Source organism: Westerdykella ornata (assembly GCF_010094085.1).
Source record: "Westerdykella ornata strain CBS 379.55 unplaced genomic scaffold EI97scaffold_25, whole genome shotgun sequence".
Taxonomy (NCBI): Eukaryota; Fungi; Ascomycota; class Dothideomycetes; order Pleosporales; family Sporormiaceae; genus Westerdykella; species Westerdykella ornata.
The window spans coordinates 225,481-247,643 of NW_022986875.1; the positions used below are offsets into that span (position 1 = coordinate 225,481).

Sequence of the window (22,163 nt, forward strand, 5' to 3'; positions counted from 1 at the left end):
ATCAGTACAATTTTTATATGGGCCAAGGTCTGGTCTGATCCACGATGCCAACACATTTCCCATCAACCCGTCTATGGTCTTAAAGGAATCAAGCGCAAGGAATAGGAACAAGCCCAACCCCAACACAACTCCACAGTAACTCTTCATTCCCAACCTAAGCTACATCAAGATCCGCTACTAAGTTTAAAATCAGCTACAAAGCTGAAGACAATAGGAAAAATAGCATTAGTATATAGCTGTCTGCGCGAGCGAGCTTGTATTTATGTACCCATCGTCCGTCTCCATCCATCCACCACCTCTTCAATCCATAGACCCAACAAAGAGAACAAGGAGTGATGCGGCGCTGCTTCCCCAAGCAGCTTCGGTCGCACAATGAATGTTTCCCAGAAATGAAAACGTAGTAACCAGTGCCTGCCCCTACCACCCCATGTGGTCGAGGGGTAACTTTTTTGTACGGAAGAAGAGAATGCAATGCAAAGAAGAAATCGGTGTACGTGTTGTCATAACACACATTCCTGTCGAGGAAATCCGTGACAATAAAATATCCGCCTCTATCTCGAGAAGATCCAAAAAGAATTGAACTGTACGCTTACATCCCGCGCTGGTTTATATGGCATCCGCGCCAGGATACCTTCCCGCAGTGCCCATACCCATATTATTCATTGTAGCTGGGGCAACGGGACCTCCTCTGCCGCCCTTGCCTCGGCCTCGACCGCGTCCACGTCCGAATTCGGCGCCCGGGACGGCGAAATCGGGGTTGGCGGCATTGGCTTCGAGTATCACGTCTTCTTTACGAATGGGGCGTCGACCGTAAGGCGGATACTGTCCGGGTAGCGCTGGGTCGCCCATACCCGGGGGTGGCGGTCGCCAGTTAGGGTTGATCCCACGCTGCGACACAGATGTGAAGTGTGAGGTGTCCGAGGCTGCAGGCGAGCGAGGCGAGCGAGCACCTTCTGGGATGTCATCGTAAGAGGGATTCCGCAGGAGACCTGGATCACCTGTGCCCAAGGAAGAATTAGGAAGGTTGGGAGCGGAGGCGGAGAAGCCGCCGGGCATTAAGGAAGAAGGTAGGGGCCCAGCTGGAGGACCAACAGGCTCCGCAAACCTGGGCTCCACATCCTCAAAGTAGCCAGACGTTCTTGCACCGACGACTGACGACTGGGCAGGTAGCTCCACGGGCGAGTCTTGGATGGGCGAAAGTCCGCGGGCATTGCTACCACTAGTAGTGGGCGGCGTCTGACCAGATGGGTTGTTCGGGTTCTGCCAATTGGTTCTGGCAGGGACGTACTGGGCGTCACTAAGATACGTTAGCAGGAATCCCCGGAACGGTCTTGGGTAGCTTACTCTTGCGAGTAATCACTGGTAGGGCTCATCGGCCCTGAATTCCTGCGAGGGAGTTCTTGTGCTGGGAAACCGCCCTGTTGCAGGGCGAGCATTCCCTGTACATCGTCGTCGCTTTCTCTTAGCCCGTAGTTGAGATTCTGAGTTGGAGGTGGAGCTACGGTTCCATTTTGAGAATCCATCTGGACGGCTTGACCGATACCATTGGGGGATTCCCTTGGTCCGGGGGGCGACATGCCTCGGGGGGCCCCATAGGGAGAAGGCTCTCGCCGGTTCGGTACGCCTTGTTGCGCGTAGTAACCGTTATTGTACCCTGGGGGAGGCGGCCCTCCACGACCTCCTGGACCAGGACCGGGACGCATGCCTCCTCTTCCATTGCCATTCCATCCAGGCGGCGGGGGGCCTCGCATTCCTCCACGTGGACCGTAACCACCTCGAGGAGGTCCGTAGCCTCCTCTAGGAGGCCCATAACCCCCTCGCGGCGGATATCCTCCCCGTCCGCGGCCACCCATCTGAGGTCCACCTCGATTCGGCGGGGTTGCGATATGCGGGCCGTTCTGCATCACAAAGCTTTCACTCGGTAAGGGCGGGATAGGGTTACCATACTGGTCTACCGGCTGGCGACCTCGTCCAGAAGGTGCTCGAGATACATAGGACCGGTCAGAGCCCTCCCTACCATTGCTGCTGTTGGTCCTAAGCGACGGATTCCTGGCGTTCAACGGCGTCGTATCATCCTGGCTCTGCGTTTTGTGCATCTCATACGCTGCGTACTCGGGCATCTTATCATTCGCAAAGGTCACCGTCTCGCCGGATAGCGGTGGGGGGGATTCAGCGCGGGGAAATGTGTCCCTTTGTGCAGTAACAGCCGCGCGGCTCGCCTGGTAATTCTGCCCATTCATCTCTGCGTTCTCGGCAATGCGCCTCTTCCTTGCTTTCCGACTGACAAGAGTCCTCCTCATTGCACAAGTGACCACCCCGCTCGCGACGATGAGAATAGTAGCTCCCAAGACAATCCATCCTCCCCATGCCAGGTGCGGAACAAACAGCAAAATGTCAACCAGGAAGGCAAGTAGCGAGACGAGGAGCGTAGGAAAGGTGAGGATGAGAAGGGCGAGAAGATAGCGAGGGGAGTGGGCGGGAGCGTGGAAGTGTGCTGCCACGGCGAGGGAGAAGCAAATCAGCGTCAGCAGAGCGGCGACGGGGTGGACGATAAGGATCGTAGAGAGCGAATGCCGTGCGGCAGCAGGGAGGGAGAAGTCGGAATCGGGACCATCAGGGAAAAGGTCATCTGAAGAGACGGATTAATACATATAGCTCCATCTAAAGGGAACAGGTATCCCGGCGCCTTGACGTACCCGTGTCATAGTTGATCATGGGCCCATGGCAATCGCTGCCTCTGCAGTAACCCAGCACGCCAAAATTGACGCCTCGGAAAGTGGCTAGGGGGATCCCACGGATGATGGGGGTCGAGAGGGTGGAGAGAAGGAGGAGCACGAAGGCGGTGAAGAAGAGAATTGATAAGGGAGTAGCAGGTCGAAGCATGATTGCGACCGACGGCGAAGGGAAGGACACCGGAGGCTCCCTGGCCGTTGTGGACAGTCACAGCGGGTGTCCAAGGTGGTGCAAACGGTACGAGGGTGCGTATTGTGGGCGTGCAAGGAAGTCTGGTGTTGCGGAGGTGGTGCGACAGACGAAGCGCTCAGACGGGGTGGGCGTGGAGAATGAGTGTCGGAATGCGGGCGGCAAGTGATGATGGCGGTGGCATTGGGAGGGCGAATGTTCGTTCCAGCGACTGAGGTTGTATTATTGTCGTTCTAAGTGGCAGCAGGAGGCGCGTAGCCTGCTGTGAACGGAGAAGGATGGAGAGGAGGACGACGCGGCGGGTGGCCGGCGCTGGATCCGGAAGTGCCCAGACAAGCAAGGGCCAAGGAAGCCGACGCGGACGGGGATCGACCACTGGCCCAATCTTGGAACCGATAGTCTAAGACAGGAACAGGAAATCAAGACTCCCACGATGAAGTCGAACGTCTACCACCAGCCTTGACGGCAGGTTGACGGAGATCGAGGAACTTCGGCACTTCAAAAACCGAGCCACGCGTCGTCCCCCAATTCTCCTCCTCATCAGCCTCGCCAAAACGATCAATCATCACCCTTGCCAGTGGGCACCGCAGCATTATTGTGTCAGATTCCCACAATCCCTCATCACCAACCTTTGGAAACGAGATGAGACAGCCGCTACGCGTCACCCAATTGGTCGTTCAAAAAGCTGACAAACTTCCGACAGCTTTCCCTGGCACAGAGCACAGGCGCAGCATCTTTGCGACGTTTGCGCCTATCTATGTACTGCAACATTGCGAGCTTCCAGGTAACGTTTCATAGGAGAATTCCATTTTCTGTCGTCGTTCCCAACAGAGCCTCCGCGTTTCCGTTTCGGCACTGCGGTCCCTCAAACACTGGCCTCCAAATATAGCAGTGACCGATTCGCACTGTGCAACACGTGATGGAATGACCCCAATGGATGACGACCGACGATGACGATGAGAGCCCCAATCCTTCCAGAGCCCGTGACCCTCTCGTTGAAAACTTCATTCACTATCAATTCATAACATGATTCCATGCACTTGGTTTGCTTGAATCTGTTTTGACTTTGGGTACGTTATGCAGCATGCCCCGAATCCGTCCCAGCCTCCCCACAAGTGCCCAACGCCTATTTTAGAGAGCCGAATCCGTTGTAGACTGTGCATTTAACGAGTCCATCCACCTCAAATCACTTCCTCTTCTCCAGCGCTCAAGCCGTACATTTACTGTCCAGCAAGAGCGTGCGCCCGCCTACGGTCGCGCTCCTCGGCAATGGTGAGCTTGACACCCTTGCCCTTGGGCAGAGAGATCCAGGGCTTCTCACGACCAATGACAAAGACGTTGCTCTCACGGGTGGAGAACTCGTTGTCAACGGCGTCCTTGACGTGAACAATGTTGAAGCCTCCGTCGTGGCGCTCACGGTGGGTGATGACACCAACACGACCCTACGAGGGATTAGCTCCAGGTTTTGGAAGATTCGTCAAGTGGATGACATACCATGTTGCGACCACCAGTAACCATGCAGATCACACCGGTATCGAACTTGATGAAGTCGGTGATCTTGCCGGTGGCGAGGTCAATCTTGACAGTGTCGTTGACCTTGATGGCAGGGTCGGGGTAGCGGATCCTATGTTCCGTTCAGTATGCTATTTCCATGACATCGCCATAGGCCGGTCTGATGCCGACACGAAAGGATTCCCCCGTCGTATCCTGCCCAAACTGTGCCCAACGGCTGATAGAGGCGGCAAACTCACGTTCGCGCATCATGCGTAACACAGTAGGGGATTCCACCCTTGCCGAGCTGGACACGCTTGATCTTGCCAAGCTTGTATTGCGCCTCCTCGCCGGTAATGCGGTGGACGGTGTAGCGGCCCTTGGTGTCGTAGATGAGGCGGAAGTTCTCGCCGGTCTTCTCGATCGAGATGACGTCCATGAGGCCGGCGGGGAAGGTGGAGTCGGTGCGGACCTTTCCGTCAACCTTGACGAGGCGCTGCATGAGGATGGCCTTGGTCTCGCGGGCGTTGAGCGAGTACTTTAACCTGTTCCTCAAGCTGTTGTTTTGTTAGCGTGGGTGCTCAAAATTGTGGATTTCCCTCCTCTTATACATCCGAATCATCGAACAAAAAGGTGTTGAACGTACAAGATGATGAGCGGCAGGGAATCGCGGGTCTTGTGAGGACCAGGGCTGGCCTTGGGTGCATAGGCACCTATTCAGATCGTTAGTTGATGCACTCCCAGCGTCCTCGATATTGTAGCAGCAGCATGTTGCCGAGCGGGTTCGCTATAGGGGAGAGAACGTACCCGACAGCTTGTCGAGAAGCCAGTGCGAGGGGGCGCTGAGGCGCTTCTGGTGCTTCTTAGGTCCACGGCCCATTTTGACGGATTCGACGGAGGTTGGCTGGTCGGGTCGAAGAAATCGTGGGTTGGGAAAGGAAAAGTCTCGCTTTGGATGGTGGTTGATTTTGCTGTGTGCGCGGTTGCTGGAAGTGGAGCTTGGCAGGCTAGCTTAAAGTAGAACTAGCGTAAGCGACTCTCCCGTCCCATCCCCATGCACATAGACGAGTTCTACATCACAGTATGTAATCCATCGTGCCATCCTACAATAAGGGTAGAGGCAACCGTAAGGTTATTCCCTTGTTTGACTGGTAACTCTGCTTGTTATTTCATTCGTCTGATTTTAGCCCAATATACAGTATATGCACAGTGTTATCGCGTCTCCATCTTCTATCAAAAGGAGAAACGCAGAACTGATGGCATTTGCGGAGAAGCGCAAGCCGAATTGGAAGCCTTCTAAGTTCTAGATATAAAGGCATGTATCAGAAATGTCGCCATGAGCAAACTTGCAATGCATTTTCGTGGTATCTAGATCACGTCTCGACATGATGCTTTCCGCTTTCTCGCCCCTACTCTTCTTTCACATTCAAATCCCTTCTTCCCTCAAACAAACCCCTTCAACACCGCCGCCTCGGCATTCAATATCGACGACCCTGCCGCTCCAATAACAGCTACACATCATTAGCATCCAACTCAACAGGACCCTTATTCGTAAGCGGAAAGGCAACGGGACTCACTATTATGACTCAGCGCCACAAACTTGATATCAAAGATGCCGCTCTCATCCTCCCTCACTCTCCCCACACTAACCGCATACCCCCTATCCGTCTCGCGATCCAACCGCGGCTGCGGCCGATCCGCCTCCTCCATCACCACAATCGCCTTCTGCGGCGCAGAAGGACACCCCAGCTTCTGCGCCTCGCTCACATACTCCCTCATCGCCTGCTTGACCTCCTCCGCACTGGGCGGCGGGCGCCTCTGGAACCGCAACGACACGCACGCCGTGTGGCCGTCCAGGACAGGCACGCGGTTACACGCGGCGCTGACCTTGATGGGCTGGTCGACAAAGGCCGTCAGGTCGTCGGTGACGCCGCCGAGGATCTTTTGCGCCTCCGTCTCCAGCTTGTCTTCCTCGCCCGAGATGAAGGGCACCACGTTGTCGATGATGTCCATGCTGCTGACGCCCGGGTAGCCCGCGCCCGAGACGGCTTGCATGGTGACGACGGAGACTTGGTCGACCGGGCCGAATTTGGCTTGCAAGGCAGCGAAGGGGATCACGATGCCGATGACGGCGCAGTTGGAGTTGCAGACTAGGAAGCCCTTATCCAGACTGTGCTGTTTCCGCTGGTGGGGGATCACGTCTAGGTGGCGGAGGTTGACGGTGGGGACGACGAGGGGGACGAGGGGGTCGCGGCGGTAGTTTTTGGCGTTGGAGAAGACGGCGAGGTTGGATTTCAGGAAGGCCATTTCTAAAGGTGTGGATTCAGCGAGATGGCTCCATACTTCGGAAAGGGCGAGGGAGCATACCGACATCTCCTGCTACATCGCTGTCGAGACCGGAGAATACGAGATCGCAGTCTGCGAATTCTTCTGGTGTGCATTTCTTCACGACGAGGTTGCCGATGCGCTCTGTGAAAGGAATTGCCTGCTTCCACCTCACGGCATCTTTGTATTTCTTTCCTGCTGAGCGCTCAGAGGCCCCGACGGCGTGAAGGACGAAGTGTGGGTGGAGGGCGAGGAGAAGAATGAAGCGTTGTCCCACCGAACCCGTCGCTCCCAGAACGCCTGCAGGTACAATCAGTGGGACTCTTGTAATCGAATGGGGCAAATTGCGCACCGCACTTCTTTTTGGGAAAATCGCTTTTGGGGTGGGTAAAATGCTCGACGTCCATTTTCGGCGGTTTGTCTGTGGAATTGAAGTTTGTCTGAGCGGATAGAAAACTGTATGACGATGTCCTATGGTGGGGTGCAGGAGGTCAAAAAGATTGGGCGAATTCCGATCTCGGGTCGGTGCCACCTCCCACTTCGTGACTCACTACTGTAGAACTCTACAACACAGACCTCCCCTTTAGCTAAACGACGTTTTGTAGTAGAGGGATTAGGATTTTTATAAAAGAGCATACGTAAAAAGTAGAAATCCACTGGTTGGCACTGCACGCAACTAGTAGCCATGATTCAAGCTTTCGGAACAACAGGAACACGCAGAGGGGTAGTTCCTAGAAACCATATTCCTCCATTGACTTTTGTAGATGGAGACAGCTGCACTAGATGCCAGATATAAAACTCTCCTGTCTCGCTTATGCTACCGATGCAGTCGAAAAATCAATGGTACCTCCCGATGCGATGACTCCCGGAACCGCTAGTACTGTGTACAAAGTAACCAACTCACGATACGATAACCTCCCACAGCTCTCACTCCGGGAAATCCATAATCTTTCCAGGATTCATCAACCAATGCGGATCCAACGCCTTCTTGATGCTCTTCATCACATCAATGGTCTCGACGCCCAGCTCCTTCATGAGAGAGTCCTTCTTCCCCAGTCCGATGCCGTGCTCTCCTGTGCAGGTACCTTCCATCTCCAGGGCACGGTCGACCATGTCCTTGACGCACTTCTCGATTGCTGCTCTCTCCCGGGGATTCTTGCTGTTGTACATGATGCTCTCGTGGAAGTTGCCGTCGCCGATATGGCCCAGGATGCTTGCGAAGAGGCCGAGATCATCCATCTCCTTCTTTGATACCTCTGCTGCATATTAGTAGACAATACAGACTTGAAAATGTGCACGCACCTATGATGTCTGGGAGTCGCGAAATCGGCACTGCGACATCGGTGGACCACACTTCACTACCATCATCCGTGCGTATTTGGAGCATGCTCCACAGCGATCTCTTTCTGGCGGACCAAAGTTCGTCCTGCTCTTTAGGGGTGACGGCGAACTCGAATGACCCGCCCTTGTGTTTCTTGGCGATGGCCTTGACTAAGTTGATATTCTCGTGCACCTATCTGCAGTCAATTCCAAACTAGGAAATCCATCACCTAGGATTAGACTCACCCCTGCCTTGGTCCCAGAGAACCTACCGTCGGCTATTAGCACTTGCAGCGTTTGAAGCAAGGATTCCACTCACTTGAAGAACATGGTTGGAACCTCTTTCCACCTTCTCGATGTACCACCAGCCCTGTTGATCACCTGCATCTGCACCTCATCCATGATCTCCATGGCTCCCACAGGGATGCCTGCACGGAGTACCTTGGAGGCTGCAGCGGCAGCATCACGGATAGTTGGAAATGTGACAACAGCTACGCTGGTCTCCTGGGGAATCACTGCAAGTTTGAGTGTGATTTCGGTGACGATGCCTAATGTGCCTTCTGAACCAATGAAGAGGTTCGTCAAATTATATCCAGCAGCAGTTTTACTGCTCGACAATTAGTATGCACGGACGGCAACGGCAAAACAGTGAAGAAGGGAAGCGTACCGTGGACGCCGTCGGGTCTTGATGACTCTGCCATCAGCAAGAACCACGGTGAGATTGATAACCCAGTCCTTCATAGTGCCGTATCTTACTGCATTGGTGCCACTTCTCTGCTGTCAACTATGCTCGACGCACAACTGAAGGATACACCTACCTGCAGCTCGTTCCGACCATTCCGCCAATCTGGGCCTAGGCTGTTGTCAGTATATCGAGATGTGGATAAGTGCACGATGTTGCAGCCATAGCCTAGAACCGACTTACGGTTGGGGCAGGATCAACCGGGAAAAACAGTCCGGAGTCTTTGATCTGATGGTTTAGATCCATCCAACCTAGGGCAGGCTGGACTACGACATCCATACTATGCGACTGTGTTAGCTTCACGGTCAACTCCCGGCCGTGGAAATGCCGCTTACTCGTCCTCATGCAAGGCTATAAGCTTATTCATATCGCGGAAGTCGATGCTAATGCCGCCATAGGGGGCAGAGTAGTTTGCCTCCAAACTTGTGCGGCCCGAGCAGGGGACTACTAAGATTCAGCATTCGTGACGTTCACAAGATACATCTGCCCATACTCATAGGCACCTTGTATTTGTGGCACACTTTTGCAATCTGGGAGACTTCCTCGGTAGATTTGGGATACGCCACGGCCACGGGAAGCTCGTCGATATTGATGGACGACCAGTCAGACCTGCCGTGAATCTCTAAATCGCTGTCATCTGTGCTGATAGCTTCGTCTCCAAGGGCGGATCTAAGCTCTTCGATTGCCTAGTCAAAGTTAGTGCATGCACTTGCCTCTAGCAGTGGAGGGTGGCATGCTTTCTCCATGTCCGCCTTGGACGCATAGTGAGGTTTTGTAGATTGTGACCAGACGAATTTCGTCCCTGGCAGGTGATGGGACCAAGCAGGCGCGTTACTGATGCCATATCCATAAGCCAGTAGACCGGTTCCAGCCAGCAGAAGGAAAACCCTGCCCGAAGTCCAGATGGATTTTGGTTGAGGCTTTGCTTTGATGGCCTCTGCTGTGCTTGACTGTGCTCGACATGACGCACGCTGTGGGGCCCTCAGCAGGGGCGAGGCGAGTTGTCTCGCTTGGTGCCTGGAAAGACGAAACATGAGGAAAGAGTGAATATTGATGCAAATAGTATTGGGAGGCTCAAGGCATAGAAGAAGGAAGACGCCCAACCGATTGCAAGTATGCAAAGGCCATAGGTTCCAAGGACTCTGTAACTGGGGCACACTGGTCCGGGAGGGCAGGGTGTGGTGAAGGTGCAAGAGCCGAAGTACCGGCGTGACAGAGAAGGAGTGAAGGAGGACAGGCGAAGGCGAAGGCGCGGCCCGACATTTTTGTAGTTTCCTTGTATAATCAACAGCAAGATAGCACAGCGATGAAAGCGGGGACTAGGACCACCTTGGAGTCTAAACGCAGTTGGCGCAGTCTTCCGAGCGACGGGCTGCTAGCAACGGGACAGCACACCGCGAACATAAAATCGTGACCTTGCAGGTTAGGGAACCTGGAGAGGAGAGGGGAGAAGGGGGGGTGGGTGGGAAGGGGGGCACAAGACGAGATGGACCATTCAGAGGGGGCCAGTGAGTCCTGACGGCGTTTTTCGTAGCAAATATTTTCGGCTCACGCAGCCAGGACTGCGAAGACAAGCTGGTAGGAAGCGGCGGTGCATGATCAGCTGCAGGGGCGGCGAATCCGGCGAGAGGCGCAAAAGCAATTGCGGGGAAAAAAAGCATCGTTGGGAGAGCATCTGACGATGGCCCGCATTCCGCATCATGCTGTGCAGCAAACCGGCAGCGGGCACGAGGATCCTTTTGGGATGTGACCATGACTGACCATGACATGTCGCGTGCGCCGTTGGGAGCCTCGAGCAATCAAGGTTCACGGGTCACTGTGCCGTTGCGACGCCTCATCCCGCAGATTCGCACACAACAGGCCCGCAGCTGTGGCTCTGGGCACTCGTACCTTTTTCCATACGTACTTCCCTTTTCCGGCATGGGGTCGCGACTGACGGAGCGGGCCTCGTAAGGGTGCTTCTCCTCTGTCCTGTTAGGTCTGCCCCCAGCACTACTAAATGGCGCAGCGCCGTGACATTCCCAGCTGGAGCATGTATAAATTGTCGGTAGGTACGCGGTGAGGCCTGAACAACAACTCCGGAGGAGAGCGGTGAAGAGGACAGGCGGAAGATTGGGCAGCGTGATACACATTACCCCTTGGAAACTACCTGACCAGTAGTCGAACCTCGGGCGTGGAGATGGACATGATCCTGAGCGTGTTAGGGTGGGGGGCAGAAGCGTTGCGAGGAGACGAAGCGTTGCGGAACAGGCCGTCAACATCCCACTCTTGCCGTCATATCCATATTTACAACTGGAGGAGTACCTAGGTACCTTGGCTCTGCCCCAGCGCCAGCTTCTCCGTCTGCAAGCAGAGACAGAGGGAAATAGCGCAACAACGCTCCGTTTGCGAGCCTTATCTCTGGACCGATGCGAGAAGAACCCAGGGCATGGCCTAATCGGACAGGACCACATGGCGATGCTTGTTGAGCTGTTTGGAGAAGGATGAGGACGAGGGAGACTCAGACTCGCACACGACACTCCAGTATCCCACGCCACGACTTCCTGCAAGCAGTCATCCTCACTGCATGCGCGGGGGTTTGAGGACAACCATCATCCATAGTTGGTGCGCTTGCAAAGTGAGAATCGTCAGCCAAGTCATCAATAAATGAGCCCGTAAACCGACCGTCCGTGAGAGACCTTGACAACAGCTGGCTGCCGAGGTTCTTGCAGCTTTGGTATTGGAGCAAAACTCGCCTATAGTAACACAAGAATACGGCGAGACACCTGGATGCTATACAAACTATGCACCATGCAGGCTCCTCCTTCAGTAGGCTGGCCGACCGAGTGGGGGATTGGAGGGTGTGTGTAGAATCTGGACTGGGTGTAGCACAACGGTGGTGGGAATTGCCGCGCAAACATCTCTGTCATGTCCTAAAGACCACTCGCGTAGGGTGCGGAAAACGAATTCCAAATAAGAGCAACGAGGATAGATGGTAAAGGTCAGGGCGAAGATCTTTGGACCGAGGGGCACTTGATCTATCTTCATAGGCCTTTAAGGTAGACTATTAGGTAGATGGTGAGGCGAACTGACGACACTTCCAAAAGCGGAAGCCACGCGTTGCTAGGGCCAACTGCCTGTATACAACCGCCAACCTCACGAAACACCACCACAAGACTCTCTCCCCGCTTTTCCACTTTAACGGACAACCTCGCTGCAGACGCCGCCGCAGCCGCAGCTCCAATGGCAAACTCGGCCCTCAGCAACCTGTCCCACGAGTTGGCTAGGATAGTTGCATGTCCCTACCCTGCCTCGTTAACTGTGAGTATCCCTCCGTCGCCCAGCTCCGCACCACTCCCCCACTTCCATTTATCTGCCGTGCGTGCATGCTGCACAGAGAGAAGCACATGACACATTGCCTTGTACGTACGGATCCGATCTGATGACGCTGACATGGCTTGCAGACACTCGCTGCTCTACTGGATGGTGCCGATGAGCGCACCGTGAGGTCCTCGATTCATCACCTTTCGCCATGTGCCATCGTGCGACTAGCCTCAATCGTTTCCGCTGCATTGCCACTCTGGCCCTATTCTCTGCGCATCCTGCATGCCCTCTGTACGCTCCCCTCCGATTGCGGGCATTTCTCTTTCCACTAATCATCATTGAAAGGCCACTCGCCTGAGTTCAGGGATACCATCCTGCAAGAAAACCCGGGCATCCTCGACGCTGTCCTGAGCAAAGCAGATTCTTCGCAGCAGCAATTCGACGAAGTAAGTCGGATTCGGATGTGGAAGGAACTTCTACATTTACCTCCTTGAAAAGATCAATATGGATGTGACTTTATTGACGCACAACAGTATAGCGAGTTATGTGTCCGTCTCCTCTCCCGAGCCCTCCCAGAGGGTATGCCGCTTCCTGCAGCCGCAGAGAAGTTCTTTTTACGCCTTTTCAGCAAGGCGGTTGAGGCTCCCGAGGTAGCGACCCTAAAGCCAATCTACCTTGTCCTGAACGGTGCTTGTCGAGGGCTACTCAGTTTGCTCTCTGCTAGGGCGCGGCAATCCATCGATGAAGAACTCTGTCGCATCCTACAGTTCAATTCAACTACCGACAGGTCGATGCTCCTTCTGTGGTGTTTCGGTATCGTCATCTTGATCGAGCATCCACAGGACGTTGGCAGGCCCCTTAGTAGCTCGAACACTAGCGACCTTCCCTCCAACAGACAGTGGAAGACTGCTTCGGGGCGTAAACTCTTCGGGTCAGCGAGTGGCCTGATCAAGACCATCAACTTAACCTCCCTCAGTGTGATCTGGGCTTCCAAAGGGGATGTTGGACTAACTGACTTGGAGGCCATTGAGGGCATTCGGATTGCCACACGAGCCGCGCAGTTCATTGATCAAAGCGTGCGTGAAGGGTGGCGCACTTCAAGTGACGTCGCAAAGAACTTTGCTTCAAAGCTTGTCGCCAAGATTTTGCGACCCGGAATCGATGGCAGAGTGCAGCTGGAAGCTCTGACATTCTATGCAAATATCGTCGGCTCAAAGGGTTTATCAGCGGATGTTGTTACACGTTATGAATCGTTGCTCATGGATCTCATGGCTTTCGCGACCAATATCGATTCCCTTAAAGAGAGTCTGTCACTCTCCTTGCCCTACTTTGCAACTAGGCTTCAGCAGTCGACCGTTTGTCGACTCCTACGTCTGATCCTGGAGACCAGCATGTGCTCAGGGCAGCCGTACGAGCTGGCGAACATAAGTGCACTGGTTGAAGTATTGAGGACAGGGATACCAACTTGTGAACCATTGGCAACCTTGATAACAGCGGCATTAAGCTCGGATGAGCTAAAAAACAGTACCCGAACATTCCTTGAGTTTTCCGCAGAGACTCGACGTGGAGACGGGGAAGAATGTGTTACAGGCAGAAATCTTCTGGGTCGAGAACTCCGTTCAGGCATTGTATCCATGCTCCTTACTGCTGGTCTCGTTTGTCCATCCGGACGACCGACTATATCGCCAACGCTTGCCCTAGCCTTGATTGAGAAGCAGCGGGAAATTTCCAGCAACTCCGTCCAGTGTAACCACTCCGTGGCCAAGGGACGCCTACAGCCTGCTATTTCCTTGTTTGAACAAGGATGTACGCCTGCCACGGGTGCGCAACGACTGGATTGGAGGGAACATCTCAAGACAGAACTTGAGAGGCAGAGCTTCTACCAGCGCGACTCGGTAATTCGGTCTGTTGCCCAGATATGCCAAAACCTGGAGAGCCGTTGTAACGATGTTGAGGAGCCTCTTCGCCGAGAGCAGGCAAAAGTCAAAGAGCTTACTTCGCAGATTTCTGGGCTCCGCGAGCAAGTGCAAAGCCTTCAGAAAGAGTCAGAGGAGCAGGATTTCCTAGTTCAGAATCTGCAAAAGGAAAAAACGGATGGAAGGTTGTACGCCGATGCCTTAGAAGCAGAGATTGAAAATATGGAAAAAGATAAGCAGGATCTCACGTCTCGGCTGGAAGCACTGAATGCCAGACTTGAAGAGGAGGTTAGTCGAGCAGAAGGAACACTACGAACCGCTCGGGAGGAATTCTCCGTCAGGGAGGAACAGCTCCGGTCCATGATCCATACCTATGAAGAAGACCTCCAGTCGCGAAATTCGGAGATCGAGAGGATGAGTGCACGGTTGCAGAGCTTGGAAGATAGAGTGCAAAGCGAGTGTGCCAGTAAAGATGAGCTATGCAGTCTTTATGACTGCCAAAAGGCAGAGATGAAATCTCTCGAAGAGCAGCTGCACATTGAACGTCGGAAGGCTGCCCAACAAGAGAAAGAGCTTGTGCAGCTCCGATCGACTTCCAGCGACCTTGAAAGACAGCTGGCCGTGGAGAAGCAAGAGTTGGAGAATCAGCGTCGTGACTTCGAGGAACAGCATCAGCACCACGTGCGCACTTCGGAGAAGGCACTGGCTAACCTTGAAGCGAAGTACGCAGAAGTTATTGATGCTGCTAGGTCGAAGGCTGGAGAAGAGAAGAATAAACTGCTGGAAGATTTGCAGATCGCTCGAAGGGAAGGGCAAGCTGCAAAGTCCGCTTATGAGAACACGATGGAAGAATTGAAGCGCGCGCAGACAACGCTGGACTCGTTGGACACTAAGGTCCAGGAGCTTATTGAAGCCTGCGCTGAGAAGGATGAAGAACTATATGGGTTGAGATCCTGGAGACGAGGCATTCTAGAGTCCATGCCTCGTTCAGCCGAAACTCCAATGCCGACTCGGACCAGCCGCCCATCCCATACCAACAAGGACGACCACAACCAGCCTTCTTTCAAAACCGGCCATCGTCTCCGGCCTCGCAAGTCAGACCGTCCACCGCAAAAAACGGCTGTCACACCCGGCGTAGCAGGTCAAGAAATCACTAACGAGGCCATGGAGAATGTCGCCAACGCCTCCTTCAACTCGAGCGATTCGGCTAGTGGGGATGCATCCACCCCCAAGAGACCGAGACCACGCCCTTCGTTCAAAGTACCCACTATGCGCACACCAGCGGCTCAGAGACCTGAACTCGCCTACAAGACCACCCGCAAGCAGGTATCGCCTGCGAAACGCACAGCTTTGGGTCCCATATCGCCGAATCGCCGTCATACGACGGTGGGTTTTGCAGTTGAGGAGAACGAGGAACATGAGCAAGAGATATATGAGACGGTGAAGAGGAGGGTGAGCTTGCAGGTTGGTACGCAAACGTCTTTTGATATGGATGGGTTCCTTGCGGCGAGTACGCCGTTTACGCCAGGGAAGGTCACCTGTGGGACTGGAAAGGCGCCTGATGATGCGTTCGACTACACCAATACTGAATTATGAGGGTCGAGTTTTGGGTCGATACAGGGTCGTGAAAATAAAAGCCTTGTCAGCTGCAGCGAGACTGCGGAAATACCCCGTTCCGGTCTATGCTCCCCACGCCCATGTTTGCCAAGAGAAGGAAGCGAAATACAAACGGTTCCTACGCGCGAATGCCCTCCTTAGGTTGGCTAACGCTTCAACAACAACAATCCTCAGCGCGACGCCGACAACATGCACTTCAATGATTTAAACAACGATGTACTCCAAATGGTATTCGACCTCCTTCCCCAGCGAGACATCAAAACACTCCGCCTCGTTAACAAAGCCCTCAAATTGAAGTTAAATCTTTCCATCAAACGCCTCTTCCTGTCGCCAAATCGTGCCAATATCGATGTGTTCAAGGCTGTTCTCGGGCATACCAACTTTAGGGAGCAGGTCCAAGAGATAGTCTGGGATGACGCGCGTCTAGAGAAATATGATGATCGCCTGCGCAAGTGGAGTTTGACGAGCGCACTTCAACAGCCAAAAACTCTACGGACTTTGCCAGAGAGATTGAGGAGCAAGAGTCCTTCGTCCACAGCGTTCTGGAATTGAGGCGTAAAGAGCTGTGGGGTGATGCTGGATGGCTGAGCATAGAGGAAAGTCTCCGCCTGTACCGTGCTCTCTATGACGAACAGGAGGCGATCATCAATCTCCAGGAAGACGTGGCGACGTTACGGCGGGGGTTGCTAGAGCTGCCGAATCTGGAATGAGTCACGCTGACGAGCGAAGCGTGGCGGCCCTATCCTTTGTTCCCACTGTACGAAACTCCGTTCTTCCGCTCGTTGGCACCTGGTATGAAGATGCCTTTGCCGTGGCCCTGGCTCGGCGATGACGATCTCCCCCTCGAACGCTTTGAGTGGCGCAACGATAGGCTGGCTGAGCCTTGGGATGTTGCTCAGGAGCATGGGCGGGGTTATAACATTGTGGTTTCCGAATTGCTGGCTACCGCACCCCATCACCATGTCACCGAGTTCATCATCGATGTCCATCGCGAGAAGACGGGTATCTCGCAGCAGCTTTTCAGGGAGGAGAGTGTAGGTCTAGCTGCCAGTGTGGATATGTTCAAAATGGCGCAGTTGACGCGTCTGGACTTGGCCCTCAACATGGAAATCCTCAGCCAGATGATGGACGGAGACGCCTGGGCCTTCTGGAACCAGCCCTATCTCGAGCGAGCACTCTTCTGCCTCACCAACCTCACGCACTTCCACCTTCATCTTAGCTCTGTGGAAGACTATATCAATTTCGAGGACTTGGATGCGGTGCCCTGGATGGACTTGTAGCGAGTACTACCTACTCCCTACGGTGAAGCCTGGCCGAAGTTAAAGTATTTGGGTCTGGCTAATGTCATTACGACGGAAGAGGGTCTGTACGAATTGCTTTCTTCACTGCCAGCTTTGACAGACATCGATCTCGATTCAATGGTTCTCCGCGTTGATGCAACAACGGCCGAATTCGGATCATTGAAGTCCCTGCTCGATCGCGTGAAGAGTTCTCTCATCACTACATCTCCAGCGAAGGATATCACTCCATCCTGGAGAGACCGTAAAACAGCTCCGCGGTGGACGATCCGCGACCAAGGTCCTGGTCAACCGGACCGCATTACTTATTATCCCGATGCCATCCATGGTTTCCTGTATGGGCACGACAGCAACCCTTTCCTTCCGCAGAATTCGGGCGTTGCTTGGAGCGTGGAGGACTTCCATGAGGAAGCGAAGGTGCGTGATGATGCCAAATGGGATGAAATGGAAGAACGGCAACGGAGGAAGTTAATGGACTTGTTGCTTTATCCGCCGCCTATGCGAGGTAGTTAGTCACTAAGGAAGGCTGCATTGGCAATGACGGAATTTGAACGTATTAATGCATCTATTTGGCTCGAGATATATTTCTACAGTCGAAGTAGCTTCATGCAGGCAGCGAAGCAACCAGGAATAAAAGGACAACTGGGATATAGTTCACGGCGGCGAATGCTTCGTGGATGCAGTTCTAAAGTGAGCTTATATGTTTGTATCGTTAGGACAAAAGAAACGAGGTCAGCGCGTACACTTGGTCTCAGATGTACAAAGCATAATGCATTATTATACAAGAAAGCGAAAATCAAAGATGGAAGGCCTGCTAGGATGCGACACCTCACAAGCTCTTGATAAAGCACATCTCCTCCAGCCGCTTGGTGAAGCCCACGGTGGGCACATCCACATACCTCCAAAACATATCCGCCGCCCAAATCGTCGCAATAGTCTGAAACACCCAGGCAATCCCGAGACCCAACTCATAGCGGAACGTCGTCTCGTTCCCGGTCAACGACCAGAAGAACAGCATGCTCCTGTACCCGAACCAGTTGATCAACGCCTGATGCACGCAGTACAGCGCAAACGATATCTTGCCCAGATACCGCCCCAACGGTGTCGTCACCAACCCTTGCAGGAAGGGGGAGATCGAGACCACGTAGACGAGCAACACGGACGCGATGGTGTTGTAAAAGTAGAGGAAGAATTGGTTGTCGTCGGTGGCTATCAAGCTGGCCAGGTAGTAGAGTGGAGCCGAGAAAGGCGAAGTTTGGGCATATTTGGGCGGATACGAGGCTAGGTAGAGACCGGCGAGGAAGGCCAGACTGGCTTGGATCTTCTGCTTTCGGGTTTCTGCAGGTGGTGTGAGCTCAGCTGCGACGCGCTCCTGGCCCAGGAGATAGACTTCTGCCAGAGTGGTGCCGGCGAGGAACAGCGTCACCTCGGGATGGCCTCGGAACAGGAAGTAGGCGCCAATCGTGTTGACGATGCCCACGCGCAGGAGAGGACGGGTTTTCGCCAGCCCAATGAGGCAGAGGAAGCTGATGAAGGAACAGCTGAGTTCGACGGGTATGGTCCACAGCTGGACGCCGTACGGTATGTGCTTCTCGCTGCGATTCATTGCGCCGGACAAGGCCCACGGATCGGACCATTTCCAGACCTGGCTGGCGAAATCGCGAAACTGTTTCCATACCGTAGGGTGCACGACGGGGACGCGCAGGGGCTTGCTCAGAAACGGCCAGTTGTGCACCAGGGCGAACATGAAGTCGAAGGCGCCGCAGCACGCCAGGACGAAGGTGATTCCCAGCATCGCCAGGCATGGCAGATACAGCCTGCACGCTCGCCGGAACGTCGCGGATACCATGGCGTCGAGGAATTCGGGCAGTTGTCCCTTTCGCGCCAGCTTGACGGGTTTCAACGAGACGGAGAAGCCGGATATGACGAAGAACAGGCAGACGCAGAAGTGCCCGCTGTAGATCAGGCGGAGGATCGGTAGTTGCGTGATGGCAGAGTCGTTGGCGCCGTTGTTGCCGCCGAAGCCCGTGTGCGCCTTGGGATGCGTGGGCATGATGTAGTGACAGATGTAGACGGCAAAGGCGGCGTAGCCTCGCATGCCGTCGAGGAAATCGGTCGCGCGTTTGACATCGCGGGTGGCTGTAGGATTTGTCTGGAGGAAACTTGGTACCAGGATTCGCAGGATGCGTCGATGGAGGGATCGGTATCGTGTCGAGAATGGGAGGGCCGTGGGTGACAAAGCCCCCTTCTCGAGCTCGGTGGACTGGTTGTCCGTATATTGGGACATCTTGTCGGTGTTCTGGCGGGCTAAAAGCGAGTGCAGTATGAGAGGGTTCTCATGAGGGAATTGCCAGTGCGTTCGGCGCAAGTTCCATACAAAATGTCATCGGTGCGTGTGGAAGCTCGAAAGCACATGTAAAATCTGCTTGTGCTAGTCATCCATGGATAGATCGGGCGCAAAAAAAAGGACGCTAGCAATCTTGTTCAGGAGAAGGGACATCTGGAAACTATACTCCTCCAAAAAGCACCTGAGAAAACGACATGCGTGACTGCTGAACTTTTGGGCCTGGGCTTTCGTCAACGAGACCAACCACCAACCATCCTAGGGGATCTCAGGGACAGGGTGATTACTCCGTACTCCGTACTCTGTACATATTGTGCTCAGCTTCCCATAGTACAGAGTCTGGGCAGATCGACCGCATACCGATATGCCAGGGCTCAGGACGGACGGACGACGGCGCACGCCACAAATTTCCCACAAAACATTGGATCGATTTAAGCTTTCACTCGCCCGCGACGAGGCTGCAAGGGTGGGGTGCCGCTCGCGCGCCATGATTCATCGCTAACCCCTTGCAGGTGCATCTGATGGATCCGCGGCTAGCATCTGCAGGTACCCACACGCCACGCGAGCGCCATGCTACCGGATTCGTATCACGACTCGCGTGATCGCATACCGCATATGAAATTGGGGGAAGAGAAAAAGAAGCATCTCGACGTGGGACTACCCCTTTTTGTCAAAGAGGCTCCGTTAGTTTATTTGCTATCTTGCAGAACGAAATTGGAACGGGTCGGCGTTTACCGAGGATGTCCCGTGTCTCATTCATCGCGAACAAGTTGGGTTAAGTGAGAGAGCGCAGTGGTGGTGGGCTGGACGGTCGTCATTCATCGTACGGTATTTACCGTCTCTGACCCAGAGATTGCATTATTGCCAGTCTCCCAACACCGAGTTTTGTCAGTCTCTGCAATTGGACCGGCAAGCGAGCCATTTTTTTATTGGAACAGGCAATTTCCGGGGGGGTTGGCAATCGCTGGGTCACACACGGTATCAATAGATGATGTGATGCCCGGCGCTGTGGGACAAGTAGGATGGAGATGCAATTCATCCGTTTGCACAGATTGGAGGTGGGAATGAAGGGAGAACAATTCGCTACCCTCCCCTGGTGCAGGGTGATTGAATAACTTTATGCTGAGAATCTACGAGAACGGAGAGCATCTAGAACCATGCTGAGTGGTTGAGCATGGCAGGATGTGAACTTGAACTGTGCTTCGCACACTCCGTACTATTATCAAAATATCGCATATAGCATCCATATACCTCCACACCTTGTTGCACCAAGCATCGCGCATACAGAACCGTCATCGCGTATTACAGATATGCAGGCCAGGAAGGAGATGCATCTAATGGCTGAAATATCGAACGTTCCTTCTTCACTCCACGCGCATGAATCCATAACCCGTGGGACAGTCACTCTGTATACTACAAGAAGACCGCTTAAACGAGAATGACGCGTCTCGCAGCACCGCGAGCCTTGACTGGTGCACTCTCCGCCTTCAGCCGCTGCAGGACACCGCCCCGCTTAACGTATCCGACATTTGCGTGCCCGTAGTCCTCGGCCGGCTCCTCGTGGTCCGAAGACGGGTCAGGGTGCTCAGGCTCGGTAGGAGTGGGAGTGTACGCGGGATACTCGGGGTGCTCATAGTCACCAGGCTGGCCGGTTGGGCTGGGGACAGAGGATGGAACCGGGTAGGTCGATGTCTGCTCAAACTTGCACGTGTATGGCTGGTGAGCCTTGGTGATGGTGACGGTCTCGGCCGGGTGGTGGTAGACGCCTGCAGGGTACTCGGTGACGGAAGGGTAGGTGATTGTGGTGTCGTGTGCGTAGACGGTCGTTGTGGGCTTGTGGATGGTGTACTTCCCGGGCTTATTGCAGGTGATGGTCTTGGTATGGACGACGGTCTTCGTCACGGTGCCTTGGGTCTCGTAGGCGGCATACGCGGCGGTGATGGTGGTTGGCTTGGTCACATCCGTGGTTTGGCCGCCGTATGTGACGGGTTTGTTTGCCTCGGCGGGGTAGGTGTGCTCCACGGCAACAGTGGTGGGGTACTGGACAGTGATGTCGTTGGCTGGGATGGTGTAGGTGCCAGGGGCGTCGTAGCTGGTCACCGATGGCTTGGGCGCGCTGTACGTGAAGGTATGCGCATATGTCTTCCACTGTCCGCCACTGTACTGCTTGATCGTGACCGACTGCTCGTCGTTTTTGTCCTCGCACCTGGGGTTGCCCGAATACCCAGGGATGGCGTGCGGGCCCACATGGTTGTACGGGACCTCGCGGATCTCCTCGTAAAGCTCATACCATGTTTTGGTGGAGGTGGAGTTGGTGCTGGTGGAGTTCAATCCATAGTAACCGGTTGGCTTAGCATAACCTCCAGCGCCGTTTGTGACGGTGACGGTGTGGGTGAGGGTCTTCTTCGTGTGGTACACGGTCAGGTCCTGGTCGGCCTTGGTGACGGTGATTTTGTTGCCCCAGATATCAGTGATTACGGTCGAAATGGCCTCGTAGCTGGACCATCTTCCATTGACGTAGGTCGGAACTGGCTGATACTGGGCAGTAACAGTGACCGGTTGTTCGCCGTGCCCAGGGTAAATGGTCGTGTATCCCAGCTTGGATGAGGTGGAGGGAGCACCGTAGCCGTAGTGGGCGGTGACGGAGGCCACGAAGAGAGAAATCGAGGTAGCCTTCTTCATTTTGGAAAAGAGGGAGAGTAATGTGCCAGTAAAGAGTGACTGAGGTTAGATATTACTATAATGACCGCAACTCAAATGACCTGAAGTGCTGAGTGCGAGAGTGAAGCCAATTGCATGGACTCCTGGATCAACGAATGACTGAGGTGGGTGAGAAAGGAGAGAAAGCTCGCAACGTTGGAACATGAAGATATTCTATCGCGTGT

General features: G+C 54.2%; 9 protein-coding genes across 9 annotated transcripts; 3 read left to right on the forward strand and 6 right to left on the reverse strand.

The window, feature by feature from the left end:
• Positions 1-376: 376 nt before the first annotated feature.
• On the reverse strand, positions 377-3,112 carry EI97DRAFT_150537 (pali-domain-containing protein). Its single transcript, XM_033793263.1, has 3 exons — positions 2,697-3,112; positions 1,345-2,629; positions 377-1,297 (listed from the first exon to the last, which is right to left on the reverse strand). The coding sequence occupies exons 1-3, from the start codon at positions 2,881-2,883 to the stop codon at positions 607-609; spliced, it is 2,163 nt and encodes a 720-aa protein (XP_033651242.1). The 5' UTR covers positions 2,884-3,112; the 3' UTR covers positions 377-606.
• Positions 3,113-3,711: 599 nt separating this feature from the next.
• On the reverse strand, positions 3,712-5,326 carry EI97DRAFT_423917 (ribosomal protein S4e). The gene is made up of 5 exons (XM_033797128.1): positions 5,221-5,326; positions 5,060-5,126; positions 4,674-4,970; positions 4,417-4,546; positions 3,712-4,364 (listed from the first exon to the last, which is right to left on the reverse strand). Exons 1-5 carry the CDS (start codon positions 5,291-5,293, stop codon positions 4,143-4,145), a joined length of 789 nt encoding a protein of 262 aa, XP_033651243.1. The 5' UTR covers positions 5,294-5,326; the 3' UTR covers positions 3,712-4,142.
• A 530-nt stretch (positions 5,327-5,856) lies between these two features.
• Positions 5,857-7,145, reverse strand: EI97DRAFT_383030 (aspartate-semialdehyde dehydrogenase; the record flags this gene model as incomplete). Its single annotated transcript, XM_033795885.1, has 4 exons — positions 5,857-5,924; positions 5,991-6,722; positions 6,781-7,038; positions 7,091-7,145. 4 exons carry the CDS (start codon positions 7,143-7,145, stop codon positions 5,857-5,859), a joined length of 1,113 nt encoding a protein of 370 aa, XP_033651244.1.
• A 34-nt stretch (positions 7,146-7,179) lies between these two features.
• Positions 7,180-10,331, reverse strand: EI97DRAFT_480310 (D-lactate dehydrogenase mitochondrial precursor). Its single transcript, XM_033802021.1, has 10 exons — positions 9,538-10,331; positions 9,294-9,486; positions 9,136-9,244; positions 8,984-9,080; positions 8,877-8,911; positions 8,726-8,827; positions 8,378-8,665; positions 8,305-8,326; positions 8,041-8,251; positions 7,180-7,994 (listed from the first exon to the last, which is right to left on the reverse strand). The coding sequence occupies exons 1-10, from the start codon at positions 9,832-9,834 to the stop codon at positions 7,666-7,668; spliced, it is 1,683 nt and encodes a 560-aa protein (XP_033651245.1). The 5' UTR covers positions 9,835-10,331; the 3' UTR covers positions 7,180-7,665.
• Positions 10,332-11,956: 1,625 nt separating this feature from the next.
• Positions 11,957-16,088, forward strand: EI97DRAFT_469437 (uncharacterized protein). Its single transcript, XM_033801712.1, has 4 exons — positions 11,957-12,100; positions 12,244-12,394; positions 12,449-12,549; positions 12,637-16,088. The coding sequence occupies exons 1-4, from the start codon at positions 12,023-12,025 to the stop codon at positions 15,613-15,615; spliced, it is 3,309 nt and encodes a 1,102-aa protein (XP_033651246.1). The 5' UTR covers positions 11,957-12,022; the 3' UTR covers positions 15,616-16,088.
• Positions 15,826-16,346, forward strand: EI97DRAFT_460896 (uncharacterized protein; the record flags this gene model as incomplete). The annotated part of the gene is made up of 2 exons (XM_033801148.1): positions 15,826-16,088; positions 16,142-16,346. The coding sequence occupies 2 exons, from the start codon at positions 15,826-15,828 to the stop codon at positions 16,344-16,346; spliced, it is 468 nt and encodes a 155-aa protein (XP_033651247.1).
• Positions 16,347-16,436: 90 nt separating this feature from the next.
• Positions 16,437-16,916, forward strand: EI97DRAFT_460897 (uncharacterized protein; the record flags this gene model as incomplete). Its single annotated transcript, XM_033801149.1, has 1 exon — positions 16,437-16,916. The coding sequence occupies one exon, from the start codon at positions 16,437-16,439 to the stop codon at positions 16,914-16,916; it is 480 nt and encodes a 159-aa protein (XP_033651248.1).
• A 907-nt stretch (positions 16,917-17,823) lies between these two features.
• Positions 17,824-19,705, reverse strand: EI97DRAFT_403853 (uncharacterized protein; the record flags this gene model as incomplete). The annotated part of the gene is made up of 1 exon (XM_033796516.1): positions 17,824-19,705. A coding segment is annotated over exon 1 (1,398 nt), but the record flags the coding sequence as incomplete, so codon positions are not given.
• An 821-nt stretch (positions 19,706-20,526) lies between these two features.
• EI97DRAFT_150804 (uncharacterized protein) lies at positions 20,527-22,112 on the reverse strand. Its single transcript, XM_033793264.1, has one exon. It carries the CDS (start codon positions 21,958-21,960, stop codon positions 20,707-20,709), a length of 1,254 nt encoding a protein of 417 aa, XP_033651250.1. The 5' UTR covers positions 21,961-22,112; the 3' UTR covers positions 20,527-20,706.
• Between the last annotated feature and the right edge of the window lie 51 nt (positions 22,113-22,163).

Bases quoted from the DNA above. Each gene is read 5' to 3' on its own strand.
- EI97DRAFT_150537 (XM_033793263.1), bottom strand. From the start codon at position 2,883: ATGCTTCGACCTGCTACTCCCTTATCAATTCTCTTCTTCACCGCCTTC. The intron at 2,630-2,696 runs GTACGTCAAGGC...CCGTCTCTTCAG, and splicing joins CATGATCAACTATGACACGG to ATGACCTTTTCCCTGATGGT. The intron at 1,298-1,344 runs GTAAGCTACCCA...AACGTATCTTAG, and splicing joins ACCAGTGATTACTCGCAAGA to TGACGCCCAGTACGTCCCTG.
- EI97DRAFT_423917 (XM_033797128.1), bottom strand. From the start codon at position 5,293: ATGGGCCGTGGACCTAAGAAGCACCAGAAGCGCCTCAGCGCCCCCTCG. The intron at 4,971-5,059 runs GTACGTTCAACA...ACAAAACAACAG, and splicing joins TCCCTGCCGCTCATCATCTT to CTTGAGGAACAGGTTAAAGT. The intron at 4,547-4,673 runs GTGAGTTTGCCG...AACGGAACATAG, and splicing joins GTTACGCATGATGCGCGAAC to GATCCGCTACCCCGACCCTG.
- EI97DRAFT_480310 (XM_033802021.1), bottom strand. From the start codon at position 9,834: ATGTTTCGTCTTTCCAGGCACCAAGCGAGACAACTCGCCTCGCCCCTG. The intron at 8,666-8,725 runs GTACGCTTCCCT...ATTGTCGAGCAG, and splicing joins AAGACCCGACGGCGTCCACG to TAAAACTGCTGCTGGATATA. The intron at 8,252-8,304 runs GTGAGTCTAATC...GACTGCAGATAG, and splicing joins TCTCTGGGACCAAGGCAGGG to GTGCACGAGAATATCAACTT.
- EI97DRAFT_469437 (XM_033801712.1), top strand. From the start codon at position 12,023: ATGGCAAACTCGGCCCTCAGCAACCTGTCCCACGAGTTGGCTAGGATA. The intron at 12,101-12,243 runs GTGAGTATCCCT...CATGGCTTGCAG, and splicing joins CCTACCCTGCCTCGTTAACT to ACACTCGCTGCTCTACTGGA. The intron at 12,395-12,448 runs GTACGCTCCCCT...CATCATTGAAAG, and splicing joins GCGCATCCTGCATGCCCTCT to GCCACTCGCCTGAGTTCAGG.
- EI97DRAFT_150804 (XM_033793264.1), bottom strand. From the start codon at position 21,960: ATGAAGAAGGCTACCTCGATTTCTCTCTTCGTGGCCTCCGTCACCGCC.